Below are 26447 nucleotides of genomic sequence, written 5' to 3'. Positions count from 1 at the left end.
TGGTCAAATATTTAAATCTTTGTAAAGAAAATAAGCTATATTCTGAGATCAGCGACTAGGAAAAAAGTTACTTACCTTAAAATGGGAATTAAAGGCAAAAGTAAAGCATCTTAAAAATATGCCATACCCCAACCTTGAAGCATCTAATACTACACTTGCTGAAGACAAATGTCCCTGTTGCAATCTGTAGTGTGATTCTGTTACCAGACTAGTAAATTGTATCATTTTTACAGCTCCAAGAAACTGAGACACGTGAGAGAAGATGACAAGATCTAGATCAAGATCACCACGATGGAAACCAAGGTAAATATCTATAACTTGTGTTTGTTCTGATGTAGCTTTGTATAAAGATTTATAATTAGGACTTGAAACTTGCGTAAAAGAAAGAAAATTGCATCTAGAATTGCAATTTTTAAAGTATATTTTATAAATTATAATTTGCTCTCCAAACTGAACACCTTTTGCAATTTTTTTTCCCAACTCACAATTTTATTATTATGGTGTGTGGTTTTTTTTTCATCTAGAGGTGTTAAGGTTTTGCACTCTGCCAAGAACCTTGTTCAGCTTGCGTGGTTTGGGACTTGAAACTACCTTAAGCACAAAATCCAAGCACCAAACTAGTTAAGGTTATTTTTACTCAAGCACCACCCAGTGCACTTAATGTCTGTAGCTCACTCCGGGTTTGCGTCTTGGACTACAGGGAGGGCCAGATCAAGCTGTTAAAAGAAGTGCTACTTAGTTCAGACACCTCGGGCTTTCTGAGCCTTTGGGGCTGAACTGCAAATTGATCTTCAGCACGGTTAAATATGCCTTGCGGCATAAAGCGAACTGAAAACATGGGAGTCAGTGCCCTTTTTGGACACTAGCCTAGTAGTATGTGTCATTGATGTGTGTCACCAGAATAACATGTGGGTTACTTCATGCTGTTAGTTACCTGCCTGATTTTTAGGACTTGCAATGCCAATTTGAGATTGAGTTAAAACTAAGAGGCTGGAATAGAGTTTGAAGCTTTAGAGGGCTATTAGTATGTAATGTGAAACTATTTTCTTGCTGGTTTTGGGTTGCTTTTCTAAACAGACTTAGGTTGTGATGACCGAGACCAAGGGAGTTTGTTAGATAATGCAGAAAAATGCGAGTGGGTTTTTGGTTGGTTGGGTTTTTTTTTTTAAAAGAGAAATCCTACCTGCTTCCATACTAGATGGACAGTTGTGAATATGACCTTTGAGTGAAGGGCAGGGAGGAATGCTCTAGCGCTCTTTAAAATGTAAGCCTTAACCAGTGCAACATGGGGTGCCGCAGCAGTATGGGTGCTATTGGAAGTTAGCTGTTACGGTTTCATGAAGCCCTGTGGTTCTGAGCTTGAACTAATTGCAGAAACAGAGCAAATAATTATGCCAAATTTGGAGTATGTGTACAAAGGAAGTGACTACCTTGAATTTTTTCAACTTATGTTTTTTGATTATTTTATTAAATGGTGTATTGAGAGCGTACAGTGAATACTTGAATACAAGCAGCACTGTTATGTCCAGGATATGTTCTGGTTCTTGATAGTGGCTTGTGCCATTTATCCTTCATTTAAGGAGATTTTGGCTAAAAACTCTTTTAACAGATTGCTTTCATTTTTGTAACTGTAGGTGAAAATGCAAAGCTGAGTAATGCAATTGAGTGGATCTTAGCACTTGAATCTTTACTAGCAAAAGCCGCAATAAGTGTGGAAGTGCATATGTATACATGTGTATCATGTACCGACAGTTATACAAAAAGACCAAAACATCTTTCTCTAACTCTGTCTTTCCTGCAGGAAAAAGCCTACCTGTGTGACATTTTAAATAGGGTATTTTATGTTTTCAGTCGGTTTTGGGGGTTGTTTTGACATGGAAAGAAAACCTGAAAAGGTTTGGATTTTTTGGTTGTTTTGGGGTTTTCGCATTTCTTTATATGCCTCTGTTCCTTCCTCTTTTTTTTTCTCTTGGCATTGAAAAAGGTAGGGAATGCTTAAGTGTGAAAATGTATATAACAGTTGTTGTCAATGTGGAAACTTCATATATATGAAATTATTCTTAGTTTTAAATGAAAAAGTACGAAGAGAAAAGTGATTGACTCACTACTATTTTGAGTGGGTATTTTTACTATGAAAACTTTCAACAGATTAAAAGTAAGCTTGGTACTCTAGCCAGGCAAATGACACTTTGAATATCTTGTTTTAAATTTTTTTTTTACCAGTTGATTAAAATTGTATACTAAACTATACTGCCTTAGGGAATAGGTGTTCTCATTAAGAGTTGATTCAATTTTGTGGGACTGCTCAAAGTGGATTTTATTTTTGCCTTAGGTCCTTATCTCCAGCATTTAGGAGTCCAGAGCACCATAGGCAAAGGCATGCTCATATTAATTATGACTGTGAATATAAAAGCTTTCGTAAGGACCCAAAGAAGCCTATGCCTTGGAGAGCAGAAGATGAAAAATACGGACAAAGCAATTCCAGGTTTGCACCTCATGGAAATAATCATCAGAGAATATATGACCGTAGATCACCTTCACCAAACATGAAAAGAATTCCCATGGAAGATACTTATGGTTATAAGCCCTACAGAACACATTCATCTGAAAGAACTGAAAGCAATAGGAGATGCCAGTTACCACCAAAATACTCGGAAATACCATATAAAGAGCATGATCGTCTGTTTTACCAACACAAAATGGAAGACAGATACATGTTTGAGCATTACAAAGTCACTGGAAATGAAAAAGGAATGAAACCTTTTCATAGACCGTTAGGGCCTTCATGTAAACTTGAAAGAAAATGGCATGAAGATGACTTGAGGCACCAGAGGTTACATGAAGAGAAGTATGGTCAGTCACCCAGAAGAGTTTCTGATGAATTTACAGCAAGGAGCTCTTTACAGAAGAGGTATAGGAATAAAATAATTAAAACCTGGGTATTATGGTGTAAAGCCTCAAGTGAAAGTCTGTTTTCATTATAGTTGAAGATACCCACCTTGAAACACGTTGGCCACTTTGTAGTTGTAATTATGGGCGACTGGTAGTAGTGAAGTATTTGTCTTTTAAGTAAATCGTGTTGATGGCTAGAGTATGAAAGGATAATATTTCCCTCTTAAGAGCCCCTGCACATCTGTACCTTGGCGTGAGGGATTATGGGTTAACTTGCCACGCATTCTGCTGTCCAACATTCTGCACATATAAGTTCTCGCTTTCTTCTCTAGTGCAAGTGTAAATTGCTTTATGTCAACACAGGTATCCTGAAGATCACGATTACAGAGAATATGGGCACACGTCTAAAAGGGCTAAAGAAATGGAGAGGTATGACGGTGGAGAAGTAGCAAGAAATTCCAAGTGGAAGCAAGAACGTTCTTTTCCACCCTACCAAGAAAAGGAGGAGCAAAGAAATCTGGGTGCCCAGTCCCACCGATCGGCTGAAAGGGAGTACTCGGAGGGTTCTGTCACAAAGATAGCCTATGAGTACAGTCACAAACGGCGCAGGCATCTGGACGGGGAAAAGCCTTTCTCAGACGATAGAGCTCAGAAGTATGTGAAGCAGGAAGAGCAGAAATACGGTTCTTCTAAGGGTGCCCGGAATAGCAAAGAGTTAGATTACTTTAGCGGTGGAAGAGTGAGGCGGACTGAAGAAGGGCACATCGAAGTACCTGTTAAATATAGTTCAAAGAAGGGCTGCAATGCTTGTGTTAACTCTTCCAAAATGGATGTTGATCTGAGATCTTTTAAAAACAAACCGAAGGAAAGAGTAAGGAAAGAAGGGGAATTCAGGAAAAAAGTAGATTCCTCCGATAGCCAGCATGATTCAAGTCATACTGTTTCAGATGTGAAAATGTCAGATGTCAACTGTAGGAGGGAACGTCTCACAATTAAAGTGGATATGAAGAAAATCGTGACCAAGTACAGGTATTGGTTTCCCCTCACCTCTTCTTTCTTCCTGTCTCTTTACAGTTTATGAATATTGGAGGAAAGCACGGTTTCTTTAAGAGGTAACCAAGACAAACGAAGGTTGTACCTTTTTAATTTTATTTTGTTTAAAATGGTACCTTGCCCAGACTGGAAACGTACAGCCTACCTCTGTTAAAAAAACAAACCAAAAAAATCACGGATCACAGAATCATAGAATGATTGAGTTAAAGGGACCGTTAAGGTCTTCTAGTTCAACCTGCTGCCATGGACAGGAACACCTTCCACTAGATGAGGTTAATCCATCCCCTAGTTCGTTTCATGGAGGTGTAGTAGGAGGTGCAAAGAGCAGATATGCCTGATAGAAACCTGTAGTTAAGAGTTGCTTATGATAAGTAAATGTGTTACTTTTAATAATAATTAAAAAAAAGGCAGGAAAGCCTTGTTCTGTGCTTTCTTCTGGAATATAATGGCATTTTTTTGACCGAGTCATCCCTTGTTTTATCTAGAAACCGGATAACCTTTAAATTACATAAATCTCAGGCACACATTCAGATGTTCAAGATCTCAAGTTCAATGAAGCTGTTGAAAAATTAGAGGTCCCTGGGTTATATTAGTTATTGTTGTAACAAATGAAGTAGCAATCTGCTGAGGCGTCAGAACTAACAAGCAATAGAATCTACTTCTGTCTTCTATGTAATGCTTGTGGTTGCCTTTAGTGTTCCCAATGCCGGCTGAACTGGAAAAAAGTGATAATATTATGAAAATCTAGATGATGGATACATGGTAGAGAGTAAGCAGCTTGGTTTGTGTAGATTTTTTGCAGGCTTTTCTGGTTAGTTGCCTGCAGCAGCAAGGCAATGTCATATAGTGGTAGTAATCCCTTTTGGAAGGGATTACCTTCCGTTCCATAATGATCAGTCTCAGTTTTAAAGGTATTGTGCCTCTTAAATAAATAAAACATCTGTATCAAATTTTTTTCCCTTTCCAATATTTCAGAAACATGTAATACAATGGAGAGTTACAAAGACAAGTTACTGCCTGCACAGAAGGGGCTAATACTAAAGACTGAGGAAGGGTCCTGGGGAGGGGGGCATTGCTCCACTTCCAAGCATTTAACTTCCTGAATGATAATTTAAGGAAAATAACTATTGTTGGGTTTTGTTGCAAGCCCACAGGACAATTCCTGTATGTAGTAGCCTCTTGCTGCTGTTTTTGAAAGTCATGCACAATTGACGTGTTAATTATTTGCAGACTGATCAACTACATTAATTACCGTTAACTTCCTGTGTGGAAGGTTTGCTTCTGCAGCCGAAAATGCTAAATATTTTATTTTTTAAAGATGAGAATGCTAATTTTGCAGAAGCTGATGACTGGGAATATTTGTGCTGCCTGCTTTAGGCATTTATACCTGACTTGAAATAACTCACCGGAGAAGAATACTTTCTTTAGAAACCTGGGGAGCAGATAGATAATTCAGTTCATCTACAGTTGAGATTGTTTGTTTCCCTCTTGCATGCATTTATTTCCAGTTTACTGGGGGCAAATAGATATCTTCTGGCACCAGCTAGAGGCTATTTCTGATATAATTTTTGTGAGAAATTCTAGTCGTCTTTGCTTCAAATGTGGGATGGGCAGGCACGTAATCACTTTGCAGAATGCATGGTAAACAGAGTCTTTATCCTAAAAGCTTTTCCATGGGCTGAGTCCTCAATTTATCTTTCCAAATGACAAGCATTTTCCTTGCAACAAGAACAGCAGGATTTTTAAGGTGTTAGCTTCCTTGTCAAAATAATTCTTAAGCAGCAATGTAACCATTTGGGGTGTGAACTTACTTAGAATGAGTAGAATTTGAGAAAAAGATGCTAAACACGTTCCTAAATTCACACACTGCCACTGGAAGGCTGTTTTCACTAGGCTCAAGTGATGATTCGGTTCCCAAAGATGCCGTGAGATTTTTTACATCTCTGAACTGTTCATGGAAATTGTCTGGTAGCTCCTTATAAACAAAGGCACACACATAATTGCCTTCCAGAATTATACTAAAGTAGTAAATCAGGATCGTCATTTGCCTGTTTTATTTGATAATCTAGATGAATTAAGTTTAAAATTCACAAATTTTGTATCATGTACGTCACTGAAACGAGGATTCCTGAGACTGGTCATATCTCTGTATTTTATTATAGCTTTTCTTCCTTATGACCTTATGAGGTTTTTAATTTTTAAAAAAAAAAGAACAAAATGTAACTTCAGTTCCATCACACTTATTCTTAAAATGAACTACTTATTGCTTGGTTCTACTCATCTATTTGAAGTTTTCAGATATAGTGAATTCTTTTAAAGTGAGTATCTGCAAATTTTTATTCTAGGACTGCCTCTAGTCATACTACAGAGAGACAGATGTCACATGATCTGGTTGCTGTTGGCAGGAAAACCGAAAATTTTCATCCAGTATTTGAGCACATGGAATCTGTAACACAAAATGTTGAGAACGACCCATCAAGAGAATTTACTCAGGAAATAATCACAATTATCCATCAAGTTAAAGGTGGCTGTAGTATTTGGGGTATATGTATGTGTTTATGTATTTGCAATTATTAAAACCAAATCTAATGAATTACATATTCTGTCCTTGTAAATCTCAGGTGTTTGCCTTTGGCTTCGTTTGTATTTTGGCTTCATTCTGTATTGTTTAAGGAAAGTGTAGGTTGAGGATTTACAGTAGTTGGGTGGAGAATGATTGTAAGATCTCAGTCCATAATGGAGGCGTTATTATGGAGTGTTAAGGTTGAAAGGATTTGGTGCTAGTACTTAAGACTAACCTGCAAGTTTAGGAACAACAGAAGGAAAAAAAAAAAAGGAGCTTTGCTGTAGTCACAACTTCCTAGTTGTATATAGTTCCTTTAATTTTTCAGATTAGTATTTAGACTGCTGCATCATGTTCAGTGTTGAACTTCATTTATAGATTCTGGTCACTTGAGTACTACCATGATAGAGCTGATAAACAGTTAAATTTTGATTGAGCTTAATCATACTAAGTAAGAAGGATATCTAAGTTGGGCTGGCCTAATCTTTCGTTTGTGACTGTTAAACTGCAAGTGGAAATAGTTTGAAATTTAACCTCAGAAGTTCTTTTGCTGTCCTTAAGAGTTAATCTTTTAAAAGATACAATTCCCCACTGTGCATTTCAGCTATTACAAATAATCATTCTTGTATTTAATATCTCTTCTCAGCAAATTATTTTACATCTTCGGACATAACTCTACATGAACGGTTCTCAAAAATTCAGGATAAACCAGTTGCAGATATGAATGAAGTTAAAATACGTTTGGATCCAGAAATTCACAGGTAATGATGTGCTTTTTGCCTTAATTTATTTGCATTGAGGTAGTTAATTTTTGGTGGAGTTTACACAGTGTAAAGTGTGTTTTCTCTGGCTCCAAACTCACCTGCCCATAGTCTGTGAAGAATTCTGTAGTTGGTCAGTTATATTTTTAGTATTTATAGTGATGGCACTTGTTTTTATGTAGTATTTTTGTGTTCCAGGAGGATTGACATGTCTCTAGCAGAACTTCAGAACAAACGAACTGTGCCATCTGAATCTCCCCAGGTATCTTGATTACTTAACTTTTTTGTTACTTTAAGTTAAAATGACACCCATGTAAACAATATTTTCCCCTTGCTATTGGTACGTTATTTTTACATGCTTTGAAGACCATCAGTAATTCTGATTGTTTTGAAAGAAATACACATGAGCATACTTACAGATACCACAATGGTGCCAGTATACTGTGCTGACTGTTGAGTAAAATGCAGGTGTGTTCTCCAGAGTAGCTGGAGTGTGGTTATTCCTGCTGCTTGAACCTGTATCTGTTTTTAAATAGTGTAAATACTAAGTAGGTGACTGACATGTGGCTCTTACTTTCCCTCTGAGATTAGAAAAATCCTTAATGTTTCTTCTACCCTAATGTTAGAATGACCTGACATCCTCATAATTCCTCAGAATGCTATTTTATCCCATGCTTTCATCCAGGGACGTAAGATTTCCTGTCTTCCCCTTTCAAGCTATGCTTACTGTGATTGAGTTACCGTTTTTTCTGTAGTACAGGTACATGGATATTCAACTTTCAATTAAGAATACTAGAGCTTCTTAAGGTTTACTGAAATTCATGGATATTTTTGCCTTGGCAACTCCATGCAGAATTCCAGTGCTCTGTTCACTGTTGTTTGGACACTTATAAAAAGGCAGATGGTGCAACACAGCGTAATTGTTTGGGACTACTTTTTGTTACTGTTTTGGAGTTTGTATCTTGGGGTTGATGTGCGTCCATCCTATGTGCAGATAGTTGTACTACGTTAACAAGGTTACGCACCAGATGCAACTCCTGAGGGACAGAATCATGTCAGTGTTTAGTTATTACTAGCTAACTTGACTTTTAACCCTCCCTCTTAACTAGAACATTATGAGAGTGTTAGAAGATCCAAATGATCTACGGCATGATATAGAAAGGAGAAGAAAAGAGAGATTGAAGAACGAAGATGAGAGAGTGTTTCACGTAGATGATGTTACTCCAAGGTAATTAGCAAATAACAGTCTTGTTGGCCCAAGCCTGTAGTTCTTAGACATTCATTTTTGACTCTTCCACAGTTACATTCATGTTTGTTGTGATTCTTTTCCATAGTTTGTCCTTTTAAATTTGACTTGGACTGAAATTCAACCACTCTGTAATGGAGTGTTGCCTTGAAAGAGGTTAAGCTGCAGTGGGGAAAAAAATTAAAAGCAAGCTCAAACAGTGGCACTGAATGGGATGAGAGGAAGAAATTTAAAGATGCTTAACTATTTTTAACTCCTTGATGTCCCGTATAACAACATTCTCTTGGTATTTTGTAGTTTCGTAAAAGCATTCTAGGATGAATACATTGTTGTGTTGCCCTGGTTGGTTTGTAATGTCATGTGGAATATCAACAAAGAATGGGAATTTTTCTGATTCTTGGAGAATTTTGTAAAGAAAAGCTAGATTTTTGGAGTAGCTTTTTACTGCTGTGAAATCCTCCAACAGGTTTGTTAAAGGTGTTTGCCCCAGAGATGTTTGCTAACCTCAGTCATCCTGTTTTCGTTCTTTACGTTGTGAGGTTGGTTGATTACAGAGAGATGACTTATTTGTGTTAAAAAAAATGTTGATTAAAGAATTGCCAGAATGTAATGAAGTCTATCTGCACTGTAGTCATGATTTTCAGATCTCTCTTAACATGCTGCTGTTTCTTCATTTTAAACACAGTCTATAGCGGCAAATAGTGGCAATGCACATGTACTTGGGAAAACCGACTTGTGAAGCTGCAGAAGAAATATTTCTTGTATTTGAGATTCTTTAATCAAAGTGAAAGTTACCAAGCAGGGAGGAAAAAAATAAAATGGGGCTGTTGCCTTTTATGTACCTGGGGCTATGTCTTTATTGAATGTTTGGCCTGATTATCTGGGAAGGCTTTTTTCTTTGACCGCTTCCACATTTAACTGTCAAGCTTACCACTTGTGTATGCTGCTCAAAGTGGGCAGCTCAAGTTTCTCTAAGTGTGGCTATCCTGGGGTTTGACGTGAGGAGGAGTTGCCCTGTCAGAGTAGTGTGGACAATGTCATGTGGGCAGAGGGCAGTAATGGTATGAATGATTGGTAGGATCTTCCTGGGATTAGGAGTTTTTCGTAGCTCACATATGAGACACTGGCAATTCTAGGCCAGTGTGCCTCTATTTTTGCCTTAGTAATTTATTTTGCAGCTATGAAAACTTTCTGTGTATTTCATGAACTATGAATTTTGGCTTCTGGTGGTTACTTCTCATTGTATGTGTTTTGTTTAGAGGTTTATGAATGTATCTGTATTAGCAATGTGCTCAGTAAAAAACCCAAACAAACAAGCAAGCAAAAGCCCAAAGCCAGAGCACCCTGCTTGCTGAGGATGAAACTGGAGCATCTAGCTAGCATCTAGCTATTTATTTGAGCTTCTGTCAGATTTGGGATTTCGTGAAATGGAAAGTTCTGTACAGTTTTAAAGATAGTACAGTATAAAACTGCTGACATGCAGAAGGCATTTCAACCAGCGGAGGGCAGCAATGACCAGCCCTGCAGGCCTGGGAAACCTTGATTTTCACAGCGAGGATTTCAAGAAGACAGAGTGTCTCTCTTTAATTTGTCATTGCATAAGAGAATTCTGCTTACTATGTAATTCTGTGCAACTTGGGCTTGAGTTTGGTCAGAGGACTAGTAATTTGTCAAATGTCCTAGAAAAAAGGTACTTAAAACCAGTAACTTTGCACTTCTGAGTGAGACAGATGCAAGACTGAGGTCACTTAAAATACAGGGGTTTGATTTGCTATGGCTTTAGGTTTTAACTGTTCTCTCTCTCTCTCTCTCTGTCACATACACATCAGGAACCAGCAAAGCTGCAGTCTTTCAAAATTACAAAACTCTCAAGTTGATGGCTTCCAAAAGCCTATGAGGTTCATTAAGCCACCTTTCAGGAAATTTATTGGGAAACCTCACCTGGTAAGCCTGAATGTAGAATTAGTAGCGTCTGCATTTGCTGTTCTTACATTTAGAAATTTTTGCTGCGTTGTCTATGCTGATGTAAATTTGACAATCTGTGATGTCTTGCCCTTTTAAATTTCAAGTCAGGCTTTATTATCTTCAGACTTTTCTCAACAATAAAACTGTGAAAAATAATTTCACAGTTCTAGTGCAAGAGTACTTCCTCAGGTATTTGTTGAAGTGTGGATTAATACAAGTGAGCTAAAACCACTTTTATGACCAAATACTGATAGAACAAAAATAGTTTGCTTTTGTACACCTGTGCAGTACTCCATAACAACTTTGCTATTGTCTTTTATAATTTAGCAGCAAGTTGGCCAGGGATTTGTTGTTTCAGAAAGCTAATTTAGATTGATATGTTGGGTGAAATCAAAACAGTTTTTCAGCTAGTCCAAAAATAAGGGGGTCAGGTTTAGATCTCTTACTGAATAGCAGGAAAAGGTCAAACTAAACTTCTGAGCTAAATTGTACGCTCAAAATGACGTACCAAAATTAATTAAGAGGCTTTATGAAGTAAAAACTCTTATTGCTTGTAGCTTTGTAAAGAAATTTGTACCTAATATTGTATTTCTTCCACTTAACAATGCGCAACTTAAACTGTAAAATAGAAAGCCTTGTTGAGCAGATAACCTCAGGTTACGCAGAACAGTTTGAGAAAAGGAATACTTCTCTGCATTCCAGTTGTCAGCAGTTGGAAGGGAAGGCCTGAATCTTGTGTAGGTGGCATTGTTACTAGGACAGTGTTTCTCATCATGATGATAAAAGTTCTGGAAAGCTCTTATTTTAAAAACAAATAAAAATAAGGAACAAATCACAGAAGTAATTAGAAATGTCTGAAATAATGTTCCTGAGGATGGAATGTTATACAATGGAAGAGCTTATCTGAGTTGATACTGTGTTTATCAAGCCTATTTGGGCACTTAGTCTTTTGTAGACTATCTTTCTGTGGAAATAGGCAAAGACAGTTTTTACGTTCAGTAGAAGTAAATTTATCTCTCTTGGAGAATTCCTTCTAAATAATATGATGATTTCCAAGTGTTTGTGCTTCTTTCACTTGGGGAACTAGTGAGATCAGGAAAGCTTTATTAATGTGTGCAATATAACTCTAAAACCTCTTTTTTTTTTCTGATGGGTGCAAAATAAGGAGGAGACTAACGTAAGTTGTGGTTCTTTATGTATTGTAATTAATACCCTATAAACAGGGTTCCAAGACACCATGGAACTTTTCCGAGGTCCATGAAAAGTAGCTTTTATGTCATCTGTTCTGACCAAATGGGGCTGCCTTGCAGAGGAAGCAGTGTATCTTTCAGTGTAAAGCAACACAAGTTTTTAATGGTAAAAAATATTACTTACTCAAGACTAACATTGAGGTCTGCAAAACCAAGTAGTAATTAATTGCTCATTGTGGGTCTGGCTGAGATGGATTTTATTTTCCCCATAGCACCCATCATAGTGCTGCACTTTGTATTGGTAGACAGAAGGGTATTGATAAACCACCAGTGTTTTGGCTACTGCTGAGTGGGGCTCACGCAGCATCAAGGCTGCCTCTCCAAAATTTTCCCCCTTGTCCTTAGAGACCAGGAGGTAGGGGGTGGGCCAGAGGCCAGGAGGGGACACAGCCAGGACAGCTGACTCAAACAGACCGAAGGGGTGGTCTAGACCATATGATGGATGATGTGCTCAGCAATGACAGCTGGGGGGGGGGGGCACTCGTTATTGTGACATTTGTCTTCTGGAGCAACTGAAGCCCTGCTTCCTGGAAAGTGGGTAGACATCGCCTGCAGATGGGAAGTAGAGAATAAATTTTTTTTGTTTGCCTTTGCTTCCATGCATGGCCTTTGCTTTTGCTTTATTAAACTGCCTTTATATTAACCCACAAGGGGGTTTTTCTGTCTTATTTTTTTTTTCTCCCCTGTCCTGCTGAGGAGGGGAGTGATAGAGTGGCTTGGTGGTCACCTGATGTCCAGCCAAGGACAACCCACCACAGTAACATAGTAATTGCAAATAAAAAGGAGGGTTAGTTTGAAATAGAAACCGAGTTGTTGTTAGATGTGTTGCAGATTCAGGAAGATTGCATTTTGATATCGATGGTGAACTGCAAACATGCAGTTTTTAGAAAGTCCTGCATTGTAGTGAGAAGTAATCCATTCAGAACAACAGTAGCTATGAAAGCATGGGTATTACAAATGCAAGGCATCCTAAAGAGAATGACTGTTCATGAAGTCGGCCATGCAGAAGCTGGTTTGCAGACAAGTGGGAAGATCACAGAATCATAGAATGACGGGAGTTGGAAGGGACCTCTGGAGACCATCTGGTCCAACTCCCCTGCTAAAGCAGGTTAGCCTAGAGCAGGTCACACAGGATGATGTCCAGGTGGGTTTTGAATATCTCCAGGGAAGGAGACTCCACAACCTCCCTGGGCAGCCTGTTCCAGTGCTCTGACACCCTCAGAGTAAAGAAGGTCCTCTTCATGTTCAAGTGGAACTTTCTGTGCTCCAGTTTGTGCCTGTTGCCCCTTGTCCTGTGGCTGGGCACCACTGAGAAGAGCCTGGCCCCATCTTGACACCCACCTTTTAGATATTTATAAGTGTTGATAAGGTCCCCTCTCAGTCTTCTCTTCTCCAGGCTAAAGAGCCCCAGGTCTCTCAGCTTCTCTTCATAGGAGAAGTGCTCCAGTCCCTTCATTATCTTCGTAGCCCTCTGCTGGACTCTCTCCAGTAGCTCCCTGTCCCTCTTGAACTGGGGGGCCCAGAACTGGACACAGCACTCCAGATGTGGCCTCACCAAGGCAGAGTAGAGGGGGAGAACCTCCCTCGACCTGCTGGCCACACTCTTCTTAATGCACCCCAGGATGCCATTGGCCTTCTTGGCCACCAGGGCACATTGCTCGCTCATGGTCATCCCATTATCCACCAGAACTCCTAGATCCCTCTCCGCAGAGCTACTCTCAAGCAGGTTGACCCCCAGCCTGTACTGGTGTGTGGGGTTATTCCTCCCCAGGTGCAGGACCCTACACTTGCCCCTGTTAAACTTCATTTGTTTTCTCTCCACCCAGCTCTCCAGCCTGCCCAGATCTCGCTGAATGGCAGCACAGCCTTCCGCTGTATCTGCCACTCCCCCCAGCTTCGTATCGTCAGCAAATTTGCTGAGCATACACTGTGTCCCTTCATCCAGGTCATTGATGAATGTATTGAATAAGACAGGCCCTAATACTGACCCCTGGGGAACACCACTGGCCACAGGCCTCCAGCTGGACTCTGCAATGCTGATCACAACCCTCTGAGCTCTGTCCTTCAGGCTGTTCTCAGCCCTCCTCACTGTCCACTCATCTAACCCACACTTCCTAAGCTTCTCTATGAGTATGCAATGGGAGACAGTGTCAAAGGCCTTACTAAGGTCAAGGTAGACAACATCCACTGCCCTCCCCTCATCCACCCGGCCAGTCATTTTATCATAGAAGGCTATCAGGTTGGTCAAGCATTGTTTCCCCTTAGTGAATCCGTGCTGACTACTCCTGATAATCCTCAATGTGCTTGGAGATAACAGCCGGAATGAGCTGTTCCATCAGCTTCCCAGGAATGGAGGTGAGGCTGACTGGGTGGTAGTTTCCTGGGTCCTCCCTCTTGCCCTTCTTGAAGATTGGAGTTACATTGGGTTTTCTTGGGCATCTCTCCTGTCCATCACGACCTTTCAAAGATGATGGAGAGCAGCTTTGTGATGGCATCTGCCAGCTCCCTCAACATCCGTGAGTGCATCCCATTAGGGCCTATGGATTTGTGGGTGTCCAGTTTACCTAAAAGATCCCTAACCCAATCCTCATTGACCAAGGGGCAGTCCTCCTTTCTTCTGACTTCAAGATAAAATACTTTAGTTTGCCGTCCACATTTGTCAGTAAAAATAAAATTAATCAATGCATGCCAACTGGCTTGGAGGGCTTACAGACATTTTGCAAATGTGTCTGCAGTACATTAATTGGCACTTCTTAGTTGCCTCTTCTCTTCTGTTTTTGTGTTTCTGTTCTTGTGTTTTGATTCCTATTCTGCTCCCTTTGTTTGTTTTCCTGTTTATCTAGTATGTCTGATGCTCAATATGTAAAGTAATGCAGAAAGTGGGTAATCTTTTCCTGGGCAGAACAGACCACTGATACAACTAACTCTCATCTGAGGCAGTACAAATAATTCAGCGGAATAAGCTAGCTCCAGTAGTGTGACCCGTAGGTGCGTTGTGTGGGAATGTATGTTGCTCAAAATGGCTTTCCTTGAAGGAGTTCTTCAGGACTGGGTGTGATTGGAGAATTGCTTATCCTGGTGGGCAATAGCTCAAGCTCAATCTCCATACGTGTAAGCTGCTAGCACTGCTTTAGAAGTTGTTGTGGTATTTAAGTGGAGTGGCATCCAAGGAGCCAACTGTAATTGCAGCCACATGTATCATTTCTGTGTTGAGTAGGCTTTCTGTAATACATTCAGAGCTGTGTGACTGTATCCACTGCTACCTTGTAGGGAAATGTAATATTAGTAGAGTTGAAAGCAGCCTTAGAAAAACAAAAATAAATGAAGGTAAAGGCCACTTCAAGAGGACAAATGTTTGGAATTTGCCATTTAGAGAGTCTTGTATCAGGATAGTATGGTTCAGGTGTGAATGCTGCTGAGCACCTTGAAGTTGTAAGAACCATGACTGAAAGGCTGTGTTCAGAGAACAATGCCTTGGATTTAAGAAGTGGTGGTTTGATGCGTCACCAGAACACTCATCCTGGGTCGACCACACCTTTTTAAATGGGAAACATCCTAAAATGAAGGATATATTACTGGGGCGCAGCAGTACATGGAAAAACTGAGGAAGAGTTTGAAACATAAGCAAGAGATAAGAATAGTTGTTGAATAAGAAAGTAAATTTTGTGGGTTTGCTCAGTCTTACAGATACTTGGGTAGATAGTGGTTCACTTGGTTCCACAGTCCAAGCAGAGCTCTCCAGTTCTTGTGGGAAGCTGTTTTGTGCCACAAAAGAGATGTAGCAATAGCGCATTGTATTGGCAAAATTGTGAAAGTGTGGGAAAACACATGAAAAAGTATGCAATAGACATCTCTTACCACTTTTACAGGTAGAACTCTCTTCAACAATTTTAAAAGCAAACCCTGGGAAATCCAAAACAAAAACTCTAACCTTCAACACTCCTCTCAGGTTTGTTTGCTCTTGGTTACAGTTAAATATTGAGAGAAAAGTGAATTAGAGTGCTAGGTTTCAAATGACAAGCATAACAGTGCCAAGGCTCAGAAAATGTAGCAAAAATAATTTTTAAAAAGAGTATTTGACAGAAAAACCACTGCAGCATCTTACCTTAATTTTTTTAAATCCTGTGTTATAATTTATTGTATAAATATTTGCACATCTTTGTTAGTAAAATGTCGTTGTGGGTTTTTTATCAGTGTTGCTTGGGGAGCATTGGTAAAAGATGGATGTTTGAAAAATGAAGGCCTGGTCAGTAGATGATGTCTGCTGCTAGGATGTTGCCTAATGTTAAAACAGATAATGGTTGGTCATATTAAAATGTTCTTACAGTAAACTATCAAAATATGATATTAACACCACTTTTTACTCTGTTGTTAAATGGAAGATATTAGACATTTGGGTTAAAAATAAACACAGAAAGGGTATTGACTTGGTTGGCCTACTTCTGCTATCCCATGGTTAACCAATACGAACTTTTCAGTGCAAGGGATGAGCACCTTTTACAGCAGGCCAGCAAAGGGGAGCGTTTCTTGTGTTAATATTTAATTGGGGGTTGAGCTTAAACTTGAGAAGAACTTGTGCCTTGAAGGTGCAAACGCCTGTCTAGCCTTGATTGTAAGAAACGTCCGTCTAGCCTTGTACCCTGTTGACAAAAAGAGGATTGCTAAAGTGTAGATCATCAGAACAAGTATCTATATGTACTTCCTCTTCTTTTTTTTTTTCCCGTCCTATTTAAAACCTCTGTTTTAGGAAATTCCTGATCGCTGTATCTTGCATTAAGTACTTCTAATGTTCTTGTTTCCATGAATGTACTTGAATCTTGAGGGAGGTGGGGATAGGGAGGGGTGTATCCACAGTTAGTTGAGACAAGCTTTCTTTTAATTCCCAAAGGTTTGTTTTTAACTAGTAACAGGAAATTTTCCTGAATGTTTTTTTCATCTTGCTGAAATCTCAGCTTTAAGGAGTGTGCTTCAGCAGGGAGCTTCCTGATTCAATTATGTGTTGTATGGAGAAAGTTAATTTGATTTCATGGAGTATCTTCATATTCTTAGAACAAGAAGGGAACTGGGAAGTTCCTGACATGCTTTTTCCTCTGTGTATTTAATTTTCCATACCTTTTTCCTTGGAAAAGCCATTTTGACTGCTTTCATCTCACTTCGTAACGTCTTTCTTCCTCTCTTTTTGTTCTCTGCTAAATCAATCCCCTCTTGTAGGCAACAATATATTCTCAAAAAAAAAAAAAAAAAAAACAAAAACCAAAAAAAAAACCCAAACAAACAAAAAACCAAGCAAGCTTAAATCCCAGTTAAAAGTTAACTGGGATTCTAACACTGTTGGGTTGTGTTTAATAGCCTCCTGTGCCCCCCCCCCCATTAGTAATAGTGTTAGAAAGCACATCCTGAAGTGTTTCTGCCACTGGAAAGGTTTGGTACTTTGTTAGAGAACAGAAATGCTGTAGAGAGCAAAGCACGCATTTGCATTCATTATCAGATGTTAGTATATGTGAAATATTTCATAAGAGTTCTCTTCTTAGGCTCTTTTTAAAATATATTTGAAGCTGTTAAAATTTCCTTTGAAAAAAAAGAGTTCAACGGCATTAGAACACTCATGATTATTCAAGAATGGACCATTAAAAAAACCCCTGGATTTGATCACTAAGAATTTGTTAGCAAGTCCATTCTGTCTGCATTAGATGACTTTAATGTAGTATATGACAGTATGTAATCCTGTGAATATTTATAATGGTATGCAATGATGAAAGAGAATGATATTTTAGCTGCGTGCATCCTTTTGAGGTAGATGTCATGGGAAATGTTGGAAAAGGGCCAAAATACACAGGTAGGACAGTAGCTGGAGGGAGTGCTTTATTTCAAGCAACCATGGCTGTTTGACTGCAGCTGTTCACACAACTACTTCAGTATCCCTTGTCTGTGCCACTTGCTTTTGAAATCGTGTGTGTTTCTATGGCAGGCAAGTAATCTTCACAATGCTCTCCTGTAATACAGAGTTGAAAGTAGAATCTTCTAAGGACCAACGTAATGTGCTACACGCTCATTGTCTGGTTGCTGCGGTGGTGTGTATAGTAACAGTACACGTGTCTCCTCTAAAGTACGCTAACCTATGGTGACCATATGCTAACCAGGGATGTCCAGAGCACTAATCTTGTTGCCCTCATTCCTAGCTCAAGGGATGACTGCACTAGCAGCCTGTCTGCTATACTTGCTGCATGCAGACTGAGGCATCTGTTCGGGGTGGGGGCGGCAGGGGTAGAGAACCTTAATTAGCTTGTTACCTGCTGAGATCTTTCAAGAGGATGATATTCCAGGAGGATGGTCTGTATCGTCTTTGGCTTCTGTGGGCTTTGCCATCACTTCAGCGAGCCTGGACTCCAGGCCCTATGCTTCTGTTACTCTGGTTCCTTCAAACAGTGTCATTGTGTCAAACGCTGTAAGAAAGAGTTGAAAGAGTTGCAGTATTTGTTAGTATAACCTGGAAATTTTGTATGTTTTCCTGAAAAACTTAGTGACATTAACTCTGTTTTCCTACTAGAATTCTTATTATTCTTCAAAACCAAGTGATACTTACCCTCACAGACGCATTAGAGGACACCTTGAAAATGCAGGACCCATCAGAAGACACTTCAAGGTACAGATCAGCTTTTATCAGATGTGCATTACATAAAATGGTGATTTGATCCTGTTGAGTTCGGTAACAGGAGACACATTTTTGAAGGTATTAAATGCCATGAAAAATAGTGTCATCATAGCCTAATTATTTCCATTGAAATAATGCGAGGCTTGCCTTTTGGTTGGTAAGAGGGCTGGAGTGGATTGAGCAGGGTTGTACAGTATTGTATCTGTGCAGTTGAAATAAATGGTAACTGCAAAGTTAAGCATGAGAATTGCAGAAATTAGACAATGACTGGAAAGCTCATCTATCCAAAAAACAAGCTGATCACCCTTCTGTCCTTCACCTGATGCTTGCGGAAGCCTGAATTATTTCCCAAGACTGGGAGACATGAATTGTATTGCTTTTCAAAGTCTTATTACTGTTATTTTATTAGCTTTTTCATATAGGGATTTCTGGGGAACTAATCTCTTGTGTATTCCCTGCATACTGCTATCTGTGCCCTTAAACAAAAAATAAAAAAATTGTGAAGCTTTACTCTCAGGGCCTCAGAATGGTAAAGGAGCTGGCAACTGTGCTTCCTAGGGTAGTGCAGTGGCTTTCTAATGCCTTTTGATTGTAAAATGTATCATGGGTTCAGCAGAAAAACAAAACCCACTTTCTTCCTTTTCTGCTGACAGTGGCATGCTATGCATGGATCCAGTTAGCACTCTTTATGTTAGAAAAGTATTAATCAAATCTAGAACAACTTACTCTCATTTTCTACATTAAAATTATACCAACTTATTTATCAGGTGTGTTCTCAAGAGTAAAATAACACCCAGAACAGGTGTCATCTTTCCTGTTTTGTAGATACTGAAGCTGAAGTAGTTTTGATGGCTAAGTTAAGTAGCTGGCATTTTGGATGAAATTTTGAAAGGAGCTGCAGTGTAGGTGTGGGTTTTTTCTCCCCCCCTCAGACTAAAAATAAGAGAACCATTGGATAAAAAGGCTTTCTGGCTCTCCCATTTCGGTGTGCTTTGCCAGTCAGTTTTAGTCAGCAAAAAATGCTAACTTTATTTTTCTGAAAGAAAAAAAAAAAAGTGGTGTTTTCCAAGCTGAAGTTAACATGTTTAAAGTGTCAGCCTGATATAACTACTTTAACATGCAAGGACATCACAATGGCCTCTTAATCATTATCTCTTCTGTGTTGTCAGCCTATGGGGGAAGGAGGGATCTTTAGCAGTGCTGCCATATCGTTGAGGCAGTGTTGGTAGTTGATGTAACATAAAGAAAAAGGAAGGGTGTCTTCATTTACGTCAGCCTACAGTTCTGGATGTTGTGCAAGCATGAAAGTGCTTAAGTTGTCATCACACGTATAAATGAATATTGCCTGAATATTGCTGTATCCCATGATCTGTCCCGTGGTGCTTAATATTTGTAGGGAAAATAGCATATGCACTCGTATTGCAGTTTGCATATGTGTATAGCACATTTATCATTGCCATGGAAACAGCAGTGCTGATTTGACTTAATTTCATCAACGTGTTTTTTACATTGAACTTTCTCGTGTGTAAGGGAGATTGTTTTTTCCTTCCCATGCTTTTGCTGAAACCTAGTTAGGAAAAGTGATTTGACTATCTTATATGCTCAGGAGATAGTCTTGGCTGATTTTCTTTTAAAAAAACCCAAATATACAAACAAACAAAAAATGCAAACCCCACCACCACCCCCAAAAAAAACAACCCCAAGCCTAAAGCCCACCATATTTCTTCTTGGTATATCAAATGGGGACATTTTAATGTAATAAGCAAAAAAGGGGGGTTACTTAGTATTTTTTTAAAAATATGGTCTTTCAGTATGTTCCAACTTTTTGGAAAAAAATAACGCATTTTAGAACAGGAGTTTAATAAAGGATCTGCAGAAATCTTATAAAACTTAAAAGGACTTTTTTTGTAATGATACTTTGCAATGAATCAGTAAGGCAACCTTTAAGTGGGTACATGCACGGTAATGTCTAGCGCTAAACTTCATTCACTGTTTAACACAGTTCAGTGTATTAACGGCTGTGGTGGGTTCACCCCAGCCAGCAGCTAAGCACCACACAGCTGCTTGCCCACTCTCCGTTCAGCTCCCCTCCTCCCCAGCAGGATGGGAGAGAGAATATGGAGAGCAAAAGTGAGAAAACTCAGGGGTTGAGATGAAGACAGTTTAAGGAGCGAAGGAAAGAGGAAGAAAGAAGTGATGCAAAGGCGGTCACCACCTCCCACAAGCTGACTGATGCCCAGCTGGTCCCCGAGCAATGGCTACCTGCTGCAAAGGCCCCTCCCTATAGTTTCTGTTGCTGAGCAGGAGGTGATATGACACCATGGAATATCCCTTTGCTCAGCTTGGGTCAGCTGTCCCGGCTGTGTCCCCTCCCGGCTTCTTGCCCACCCCTGGCCTCCTGACTGGGTGAGAAGAGAAGGCCTCGGCGCTGTGCAGGTGCTGCTCAGCACTAGCCAAAGGGCTCGTGTGCCATCAATGCCATTTTAGTCACAGATCCAAAATACAGTACCATGCGGGCTGCTGTGAAGAAAATTAACTCCATCCTGGCCAGACCCAGTGCAATGGCATATATTTGCTCATACTAGACTTATTTTAGAGCTTGAGGCCGTTGGTTCATAGGCATTGTCATTAGCATTATTTATGAAATAGTCTGAATATAAAACTAGATGCCACTTTAGCAATTTTTTTCTTACTTTAGACCAGAAGTTAATGATGTTTTCCACACACCTTAGATTACCTTATTTTGCTCTAAGCTATGTGTGACTGCAATGCCTACATACCAAACGTATGTATAATCTGCTAACTTTGTCTATGGCTGATTCTGTTCTACAGAAATAATACTGCTATTCCCCCTCCCTCTCCACTTATGGAACGTGTAGATACTTGAGTTGAAGCTTTTGAGTTGGGTGTAATCTCACTTTCAGTATCTTGTACCTTTTCCTCCCCTCTTATTAGGTCTGCTCTCTTGCTTGTCATACAAATGCAGTGGCAGACCGCTAAGGCCTCCTTTCTAGCCACCTATGTCAAAGCCGAGAACCACAGCAGCCGTGGGGGAAATGGGAACTTTTAATTTTAATGGTGTTCAGGGGCATAATTCAGCATTAAAAATGCCCTTCAGTTTTCCTTAGGGTAGGTGTATGCCTACTTGAAGAATTTACTTGCACTTAGTTGTATTGTGCCTGGACTCGGGTACCTTTCAGGAAAGGATTTGACATTTATAGCCTTCTGCGAGTGTCCTGCCTACAAGCACCTTAAGAGTAGCCCTGGGGGACTGATGGGGCCAGTGTCTCGGTTATCTCCTACAGAGTAGGTGGGTGAAACTATTTGGGAAATCAGAAAACTTCTTCATTTGCATACAGGAGCCTCTGTTCTGTACAGTCGTTTCTTAGCTGTTCACCAGCCACACAGTGGAAAATACAGTGGAAAAACTGGTACCAAACTTACTGCAACCTCAGAGCATGTGATTTTTCTTACTCTGTCAAAAGGAAACTGATTTCACCAAAGTAATTGGGTCATGCTCAAGAAGGTCTATTTCTGTGGTATATTTTGTTCTTTCCTACCTTTAAAGGTGTTTGTAAAAGATGACAAGGATTTTATATGGTCAGGAAGTTTCCTCTGTGTTTTTTTAGCTGGAAAGCCATTGTTTGTTTAAATTTGGGTGAGGGAAAACCTTTAAATTTAAAGGATGAATATATACAGGAATGCCTTCTGTCAGGACCATGTTGGAAAACTTAAAATGGCAGTACTGGAGAACTATGGGAAATGATGATAAACAAAGTTTTTCTTACTTAAAGTAATTTTTTTTACTGCCTATTTTGTTGGAGGTCTGAATGCTTAGGAATGAAAGCCTTGTTATAACTTTAACCGCTGTGGTCAGTGTTGGTCTTGCTATATTCTTTCTGTGTATTTGTAACTCCTATACGACTTTTGTTATCTGTGGCCTCTGCTCCTGGTCCCACACTAAGTTAGTTTACAGTGTTCCAGTCCAGAGGTAACAAAGGCATAGAGCAATGAACCTATGTTCAGACCATAAGATCCTAAAACTATAGGAAAAATTTATATACTGATTTCTATTTAGTATGGCCTTTTTTTTTTTTTAGACTCACCATGTGTGCCCACTGCAGGCCTGACATCACTGAATTTGTTAGCAAGAGTGAGGTGTTTTTTGGTGATGCTGGTTTACTTTCATTAAAGTTTGAAAAAATGTTAAAATGTTATACAACTCATTTACTTTTTTCTGTGAGGAAGATAATTTCAGATGTTTTAAACAGTGAGTACAATACAACAGTTTGTTGAGCCACACGGTAGCTAGTGATCTGTGGAATATTAAATGGGAAATGAAGAAAGAGGCTCTGCAGCTGGTTACGTATGTAACTGTAAATATATAACTGTTGAGTTTTGGTGCCCTCATTTTGCACATTTTTTTTTTTCTCTCTTCCCCAACCCTTACAGAGCAACTTTGCAGATGGACGTTTGCAATCCCATTATAAATCAGGCTTAGTACAGAAGGGTTTATATATTCAGGCTAAGTACCAGCGGTTACGTTCTGTTGGTGTAAGGGGATTTACCACTAATAAATTCAGAGATGGATTTTTGAGGAAAGAAAAGGTAAGTTGGTTTAATTTATTTTTCACTAAGCCATTTATAAAATATGAATATTCATGTGATCCATTCCAATTTTCAAATCCCCACGGAATAACTTGGATGGGATTTTCTGGAATATTAGCTCTTTGTAGTTTGCAGGCAAACTGATTCTGCACTCCTGTTTCCTTCATGTTTATTCCATGGAAACTTGCTGAAACTTGCTTTGGGTAGTTGCAAATCGGAGGTGGCCTCAGATTCTGCAGTTGCCTGTGTTTCAGTATTTTCTCCTTGAGCTCAGTTGATCTCTTTTCCTGTTGATAGGAAGAGAAAGTGGCCCTCTGTTTGAAAATATTATGTCCTCTTAGGCTACGGTTTTAAATCAATGTGAAGGGTATTAATAATTTCTTTTTAATGTGTATGTGTGTTTCTCCTCTTTGCGTTACCTTAAGTTAGTCATGTGCTTTAAAGTACACGCTGGAGTGCTGTTCTGAATAAAGCATCCTACGCTGTATGGCTGTGTAAAATGGTTTGGTAAGCTCAAGCTGAAATAAGTAGGCACGTGTGTTTTATGGTACCTTTTGATTTGCAGTGTGTATAGGACAACAACAATCTTGAACTGCAGAAGAACTTTTGAACCATTTAAAATGTTACAGCTTTCGTGAGGCTCAGTAGTTCAAACATTCTAAAGCCTTTATTAGAATTGATCAAGTACGATCAAAGTAGTATGAGGTTACTTGTGACACTGGAGAATTGAATTAGATGACCTACACACAGCCCCTTGCAGTTCTGTGTTCCTGCGTGAATTCTTGTTTGTTTTGTAATTCCGTGTGCACCTAGCCACAAGTAAATACGCTTGCATAATCGTTCGTAGTTGGATTAGGGTTCAGTTCTTGGAGCACAAAAGCATAGGTTCTTAGAGCTGTTTTTAAAAAACCCTCAAGTTTACAGCCCGAAGCAGGGGGGAGGGGCGAAACAAAATCCCCCCAAAAAACCCAAGAAAGAAAACCAAGCACATTGGACAAGGTAAATGGGTCACTTGTTACTGAGGTATACTGGTGAATGCCTTTTATGTTTGTATGGACTCTGAGAAGACGATCTCCGAAGGCTAAACTGAATTGGAATTCATGGAAAATAGATAGAGAAGGATCTTTTCTAAAAATTATGACTTTGTGAAATGGGCATAGAAGTGCCATAATTTTGTTGTAGTGAGCTTTTCCCCAATAATTTCCAGTGCTCTTCTATAATTGGATATTAAGGCTCTTCTCTGGAACCTATAAAGCGTGCTTAACGCAATCTGGCAGCTGGAGATTATGATTTGGATTAGAGAAGTGTAATAAGATCTGAATATTGATTTTTAGGCCCAATAAAGAACTTGAGTATCTTTGAGTAAAATAAATCCTGAAGAATGACGCAGCCGTTTTCTTAACAGCATACTGATTGCTGGTTGGCTAATTCTTACAAACCAAAACTGTTCCTGAGATTCTAGCAGTTCCCATATTTTGCCTATTGTAATGATTAAACTTGTCCTTGAGATTTGTTAAATTGGTCTGAACATTTTTGTTTCACCCTTTTGAAGTAATTCTGCATGTGCATCCTTTAAGGTACTGTCTTTACAGTTACACTGTTTCAATCCGTAATTGAAAGAATCTTGTATGTTACATACTATGATAATACAGTACTTAATGAAAGTTGGGAGGGTTTTTTCCAGTATTACAACTTGACAGTAATGATTTTTTTTCCTCTCTGTAGGGAAATTTAAACATTGCAACAGAAACCTGAACTGAGTTGTGATCCTGAAGTTGAAACAGATAACACAGCAAAAGGAGCATCTGTTCATTTTTGGACAACTTTGTCAAGACTTAAGATAGAATAAAGGAACTAACCCTGTAACTTTCTTGATTAAAAATAACTTTATTTTTCAGTAGTGGAATGCTGCAGAACTTTTTTACAGTTTTAATAATTGCTTTTAAAGTACAGTATTCAACTGAAACATTGTAGTATGTACCTTTAGTTCTTTTTGCATACCAGTCTCAAGTAAAGAAGTCATTGACGGGAGTCTTATTTATTGAATACTTTTTCCTGTAAGCATGATGTTACAAATGGAACCTGAGTTGTTATACCCAGAGGTTTATATGTTGAAAGTTTATTGCTTATGTAATAAAAAAAAAGGAAAAAAAAAAAAGTGCCTGAATTGTTTGGTAATAGCACATTAGCTCAGGATTTTCCAAGTAATGACCTTTTAGGTTGTGCAATAGATTTTACACCTCTGTTCAGTCATTTCCGTAAAACAGTAATTTGGATTATTTTAGTTTAATAATACACTTGAGTTTCTGATGTGTATATACATTTGTAAATTGTTAGGACGTTGGGACAACTTTCAGTATTTGATGAAAATGAATGGTAACAGGCAGGTATGTAATGTACTGTAGCAGTAGCTTGTAACTCCACTGAAAGCATGCTTGGGTTTGTTAGAGGATTAGTTGGTCTGTATTCAAAATTATTCTGTCTCATATTTTTTGGTGTATGACATTCTTGACTGAGCCACATGTTCTCTAATCTTTTTCGTCATAAATGACTTGGTGATTTCCTGGACTCTGAAATTGGGGCCTGAAGTATTTATTTACAAGAAAAAAACAAAAAATGTAAGTTCTTATAAGCATGTCTTCTAACAAAGCTGTTCATAATTGAAACTGCTTTAAATGCAGATAGCTTGTCATTTTGTTCAAAATCCCAGTAATTCTCTGAAGTTTACTGCAATATTGTTATGCTGTGCACAAAACTCTAATATCCAGACGTGTTTTATAAGCAGCTATAAACAATATTGTGCTTATCTCCTGTTTATAGCCTTTGCCTTAATATACAATATATGATAGGGTTGTGTGTATGTATTACAGATGTGCTCAGACTTTTTATTGCCAGTAAATTAAAGATGCATAGCAAGTAGTTCTCGGAGATGTTCTTATTTGTTGTTCACCATATCCACAATCTCTGCAGGCTGATGTATTTCCATCACTTCCAGGACAGCGTTAGCCACGTAGAATGCAGGCTAGTCTGTGTTGTGGATAGTAGATCAGAATTCCAATACTGGGTAGAGGTCTGTTCAGAGAAAAGGAAATCTGTTTTGGGGTGGAAAGTTAGGATGTGACTTCTGCATGTTTTTTCTTATAATGTTTTTTCCACAATGCCTTCAATAGAGAGACTATATGAAAGTGTAGGTATGGCTCAAAACAGCTAAAATAGCGTCACTTCAAATCTTCAGGTCATGGGGTGTATTGCCTAGTGTTCATGGGGAATAAGCAGGCAGGAAGTGTGCCACAGTGATGTTATGGCCATTCAACAACAACACCAGATGGTTTGTTTCTAAAACTCAAGTTTTCAGTTTAAATCAGTTGTTAATGGTTCAGCTAGTGTTTCAGTAACTTAGACATGCATACTCAAAGGGAAAGGAATTCCCTGGTCAAATAGAGGCAGGCACCTTTCT

The 26447-nt window shown here is 39.0% G+C and overlaps 1 protein-coding gene across 1 annotated transcript; it reads left to right on the top strand.

The window, feature by feature from the left end:
- The first annotated feature begins 262 nt into the window (after positions 1–262).
- Positions 263–24908, top strand: BCLAF3 (BCLAF1 and THRAP3 family member 3). Its single transcript, XM_086466510.1, has 11 exons — positions 263–303; positions 2333–2911; positions 3256–3921; positions 6291–6469; positions 7155–7269; positions 7468–7531; positions 8379–8497; positions 10345–10459; positions 18278–18373; positions 22835–22990; positions 24716–24908. The coding sequence occupies exons 1-11, from the start codon at positions 263–265 to the stop codon at positions 24743–24745; spliced, it is 2160 nt and encodes a 719-aa protein (XP_086322636.1). The 3' UTR covers positions 24746–24908.
- Positions 24909–26447: the final 1539 nt, after the last annotated feature.

Source organism: Leptosomus discolor, chromosome 1 (assembly GCF_034619465.1).
Source record: "Leptosomus discolor isolate bLepDis1 chromosome 1, bLepDis1.hap2, whole genome shotgun sequence".
NCBI classification, from domain to species: domain Eukaryota; kingdom Metazoa; phylum Chordata; class Aves; order Leptosomiformes; family Leptosomidae; genus Leptosomus; species Leptosomus discolor.
This window is presented reverse-complemented; position numbering and strand designations above follow the sequence as displayed.

Coding starts and splice junctions, on each gene's coding strand:
- BCLAF3 (XM_086466510.1), top strand. CDS start 263: ATGACAAGATCTAGATCAAGATCACCACGATGGAAACCAAG. Junction 3,922..6,290: donor AAAATCGTGACCAAGTACAG/GTATTGGTTTCC, acceptor TTTTTATTCTAG/GACTGCCTCTAGTCATACTA. Junction 7,270..7,467: donor TTGGATCCAGAAATTCACAG/GTAATGATGTGC, acceptor TTTGTGTTCCAG/GAGGATTGACATGTCTCTAG.